The sequence below is a fragment of the Nicotiana attenuata genome, unplaced genomic scaffold (genome assembly GCF_001879085.1).
Source record: "Nicotiana attenuata strain UT unplaced genomic scaffold, NIATTr2, whole genome shotgun sequence".
Classification (NCBI taxonomy): domain Eukaryota; kingdom Viridiplantae; phylum Streptophyta; class Magnoliopsida; order Solanales; family Solanaceae; genus Nicotiana; species Nicotiana attenuata.
This window is the reverse complement of record NW_017670858.1, coordinates 174,777-179,890: the sequence shown is the minus strand read 5'-3', so window position 1 is coordinate 179,890 and position 5,114 is coordinate 174,777. Positions and strand designations below refer to the sequence as shown.

At 35.8% G+C, this 5,114-nt stretch overlaps 1 protein-coding gene across 1 annotated transcript; it reads right to left on the bottom strand.

The window, feature by feature from the left end:
- Positions 1-864: 864 nt before the first annotated feature.
- LOC109243960 lies at positions 865-2,825 on the bottom strand. Its single transcript, XM_019410978.1, has one exon. It carries the CDS (start codon positions 2,340-2,342, stop codon positions 1,188-1,190), a length of 1,155 nt encoding a protein of 384 aa, XP_019266523.1. The 5' UTR covers positions 2,343-2,825; the 3' UTR covers positions 865-1,187.
- Between the last annotated feature and the right edge of the window lie 2,289 nt (positions 2,826-5,114).

Sequence of the window (5,114 nt, the reverse complement as noted above, 5' to 3'; positions counted from 1 at the left end):
AGGCCACAATTTCCTTGTGTGTCCTTAAGGAATTTTAACCCCCTCATAAGTTGCCAAGGTAATGGATTAAATCCTCCCAGGATGAAACGGAATAAACCTTCCTGCAACAGTGGCAATACAAACTGCAGGATACCAACGAACTCAAAGAACGGAGCAAAATCACACTTACGAATTTGAGAGAGAGAAACTGCGAAGTAAAATGCAGTATTCAGAAGGAAATTCTCGATTTTCAGTGAGTGGAAAAAGAAGCCATGCCTCAGAATTTATAGGCAATTATCGGAAGAGGTGTGATGTCTGTTCAGGAATCAAGAGGGAAAGCAACGTTCAGCAAAGGCAGCGTTTTTTGGATTCCAGTTAATTCCGTTAATGAACTGACTGGCATTTAATTAATTATTAAATAATTAATTAAATAAATTTTGTCCAAAAAATAATTTTATCGATCATTTGACAAATCCAAATCCAAACCCGAAGTCGAGCGACGACGGCACGAGGGTTCATTCTTTTCAACTCCTTTTAAGAGCTCTAAGAAGTGATCCTATATTTATACACACAAGTGTAGTTGTCTTTCACCAATGTAGTACAAAGTTCATGACAAAAGCTCACTTGATTCAGATTTTCATTTCCTTCCATTTTATTTCCCAATTCATACTCTTATTCTTTAAAGCCCAATGCTTAAAGTCTTTAAAGGCCAATGCTTAAAGTCCAACAATTGATCTATGACATTCCTTTTATAGTGACAGCTCATTCAGTAAGCTTTACCATTTCTAGAGTATAACATCTTAATCCAGAAAAATTCATAGTTGATAGCAACTTCCAGTTTAATCAAGAGATGTATCAATATATACCAATGTTGCAAGTACCAAGAACAAGAAAAACTGAACAAACTTACTGAGAAATGTGATTATACAATCCCAAACAAGATGAACATCACCAAAATGGACCAAAGATCCACCTTTTCTTTTCCTAATTTCTTTACATAATATGAAGTGAAAATACATGATTTTTACCTTTAAACTACTTATTTTTCTGGTACATTGCACCATTAACCATTCTCCCTCCTCTTCTCATCTAAAAAAGGGTCAACCAAAGAAAAGAAAAAAAGGGGAAAATCTATATCATATTATGCTCATGTTCTAATAATATATGCTTCTGAAAAGACAACCATCAACCAATTCTGCTACACAATTTCATCTTGCAATAGAGTCAAGGCCTTCAGTCCTGCTCCGAACGATCCTATGAAACACTTCTCTAACCTGGCGCTCCAATGGATCCAATCCACTCTTTAAACCATCATAGACAAGCCCAAGTTCATGAACTCTTTCCTTTACTTCTCCATCTTTTTCCTCTGTGATTGGGAAGTTAACATTATCGATCAATTCGTTCATTTGGTGCGCGCATTTCTCAATCTCCTGAATCTCCTTCAATAATCCACAAGCATTTCTACGATCCCTCTTCTTCGATTCCTCCAAAATCCTCTCGTGGAGAGACAAAATTGGAACAGCCCAAACGAATTGCCTAGTCACATAAAAATGTGTTTGCAAGCCGCGGTCTTGGCAAGGAATTGCAGCCACAAGTGCCCACATTACAAAATACAACACATAACTCATTGTAAAAACAGCCAAAGATAATCCATTACTAGCAACAATTTCATTACTCCTCGGAGCAACTAAATTATTACCAATTGCTTGGAGCTGCTTAGCAGCAGACCAATTCCTCGATACACTCCACGATAAAGACCTAAAATGCCCCATAGACTTATGATCATTCTGAGTATTGTTTCGCCCGAATGATCTGTTTCTATGGTTAACAGTTTGATTAGAATCCTTTTCGTCTAGCATACCAATAGTCAAATCGACCAACGCCTTTTTGGCGCGACGAAATTGACCTTCACCAACACTCCTCTGATTCTCCAATGCACACAAAACAATCTCCATATGCTTCTGCCATTGCCTGATCTGCTCAATTCCGTCCCTTATCGCGTTACATACATCCAAACCCTTCACACTCCTATCGAAATAATCAGTAATGTAACGGTCCATTGGAGCTTTATTCAAGTAAGCAGTGTTATTAAACACAATGGACCTGAATTGTTCCTGGCAACAGAGGAATACATCCAAGAGTTTTCGAATCCACGGGATCGAAAGCAGTTGATCAGAATCAACAGAAGCTAATTCATTGAAACGCTCAGCGACTTGCTTTTGAAAAGATTCAAGTTCTAGCTCTTGGCTAGTTGCCTCATGAGCAGATTCCATTGAATGCACCTGATCACGGCGCATACTTAAAAGTGACCTTCCAAAATTTGTGAAAGATGTTGATGCCCCTTGATAATCTGTAACTGGCATTTTCTATAAAAATTTTTTTTTTTTTGTCACATGAACAGACAAATAAACAAAATCTTATAACTTTTTTGACAATTTGAAATTCAACCCACAAATTGTTGAGAGTAGAAATTGGAGAAATGAAATAACAAACACGAAATTCGGATCAAACCCCCAAAAATCCGCACCTTCAATAGGAATTGGAACTGAAAAGATATTATCAAAAAGAGATCAACCCTTCAAGACTGAATAACCCTAAGGCAAAAGATTCAAACTTTAAGAAATTAGAGCCAACCCACTAAAATAAGATGAAGAAATGGTGGAAAATGACAAGGAAATTTCAAGAAAATTCCCAAATCTTAAAATCCAAGAGAGCCATCAAATAAAAATAAGAATAGATGGCAAATCCCAGATTCAATTATTTTTATTTCTTTCAGTGGACAAAGGAAAGAGAAAACACAGAGAAAGGCAAGAGAAGAGGATGTTTGTGTAACCCTAACAGGAGGAATAAGCCTTTATATTGTGGTTCATTTGGACCGCGTATATCGGTTTGTTGGAAATTAAAAAAAGGAAAAATGAAAAGTGACGAAAGGGAAATTTTAGTGATTATAAAAACCAATATTCTCAAAAGGTAATAACTTTAAGGGAAAAAATAATCTAATCTAATTGGTGACTAAATATCGTAAATTAAGCTAATAAGGGTTTGGTTTCAACTTTTGCTAACATGTACGATCACACGCAGTGGACACGCATCATCTTCAATTGAGATGGTCCAATCAAGAACGTGTAACATAAATTTGAACGACGAATCTTTGATGTTAAATCTTGTCCGTTGGATTTACTTTTGGTTTAATCTGAGGGTAGAGATTAAAGGATGTGACGATAAACTAAGGACTATTTGGTAGAACGTTTTAGTCAGTTTTGCTGACAGAGTCACACTATGGAATATAGAAGGCTCGTGAAACATCTAATCAAAGATAAGAGAAATTAGTTATGCTTAACTTTCAAAATTAAAATATTTTAGAATGTTGATATAAGCAATGGTTAAAGAAAAATTGGTTAATATTTAGAGTATTAAATAAAAGTATGATTGCAATAGAAAAGTTAAAATATAAGGAAGAGAGTAGATTTATTAATAGTACTATATGGTAGAAGATCTCTCTCAAGAAAATTGGCTTGTTAGTAATTGTGACTTAACCTTATTATTTTTATAACTATTTGATATGTGAAATTTACTGACCTGATTAACTTCGTATTCTGCATAATCCATAAAAAGAATCGAGAGTTTTTCATTTATAAGGCTTAAATTTGAAATATCTGGATAAAAATATAGGATCTCATTTATCCAACCACATTCCTCGGTGGTATTCAATCTTAGTAATCTTATATTACACTAAAATTAAATCGGAAAAGGGCCTGATATATCCATCTATTTTGTTTTATTGTTCAATCCTGTCCCCCGTTGTACTTTCCGTCCAAATTTACCTCTGCCGTCCATCAAAGTTCTATATTTGCCCCTATTTTAACGGCCGGGACACGTGGTACATTCTGAATACGGAAAAGGGCCTGATATATCCCTATACTTTATTTTATTGTTCAATCCTACCCCTCGTTATACTTTCGTCCAAGTTTACACATGCCCTCCATCAAAGTTCTAAATTTGCCCATATTTTAACGGCCGGGACACGTGGCATATTTTAGGAGAAAGAACCAGTACAAAAACAAAAAAACTCCAAACCGCCCTAGAACCCATGACCCGCATGCTCGTTTTTCCTCTCTTAATTTTTTTCCAAATTTCTCTTAGATAAAATTTTAATCCGTGTAAGAGATTATCTTAGTCTGATAGAGAGATGAGGTTCAAAGACCAATTTCCGGCGCCGGCGTGACTTCGTGAATGGTCTTGAGTACTTGGGCATGTATGAATATACTATATTTAATTTTAGCCGTAGAAATTACTTCCCCAGCTTCATTGAACTGTTCGAAATTAGACCCAACCTCCTATCGTTATTTTGAGATCGCCGAGAAAGATTCCATCAAGCCGTATGAAGTTTAAATTTTCTGCCACACCTTTTCAATTTTTTCTTAAATCATGAGATTGAAAGAAAAATACATATGCAAAGAATTGTGGGCGACTTCGAGCAGTTTGTTTTTCAAAGGTGGAGTTTCATTCAGTGATAACAAGAGGAAGAAAAAAATGTAAGGGAGTGAGGAGTAGGAGTGGCAAACGGACGGGTCGTGTCGGATATGGTTCAGGTCGAAAACGAGTAATGAAAAAACGGATCAATTATCCGACCCGACCCATATCTAATACGGATAAAAACAGGGTTAACGGCGGATAATATGGTTACCCATATTAAATCCATGACTTCTTGTATATGATCACTTTTGGAAGAATTCTTAGTCTCCTAACTTGAGGAACCAGCCAAATTTGAGGCTTTACAAATGTAAAAGTTAGACCAATTGGTTATCCATTGGTTACTCATTGGTTATCCATTTTCTAAATGGATAATATGATTCTTATCCATATTTGACCCGTTTTTAAAAAGTTCATTATCCAACTCATTTTTTAGTGGATAATATGAGTGGTTAACTGTTTTCTTTGAACCATTTTGCCACCCCTAGTGAGGAGTAAGAAAATAGAAGTAAGAAAAAATGGTGGCAACAAGCAAAGAGATGACAGAACCTTGTGTCTTTGAATCTCATCTCTTTGTCAGACTAAGATAATCTCTTACACGGATTAAAAGTTTTTATTTAAGAGAAAAGAGAGGAAAAACGAGCATGTGGGTCATGGGTTCT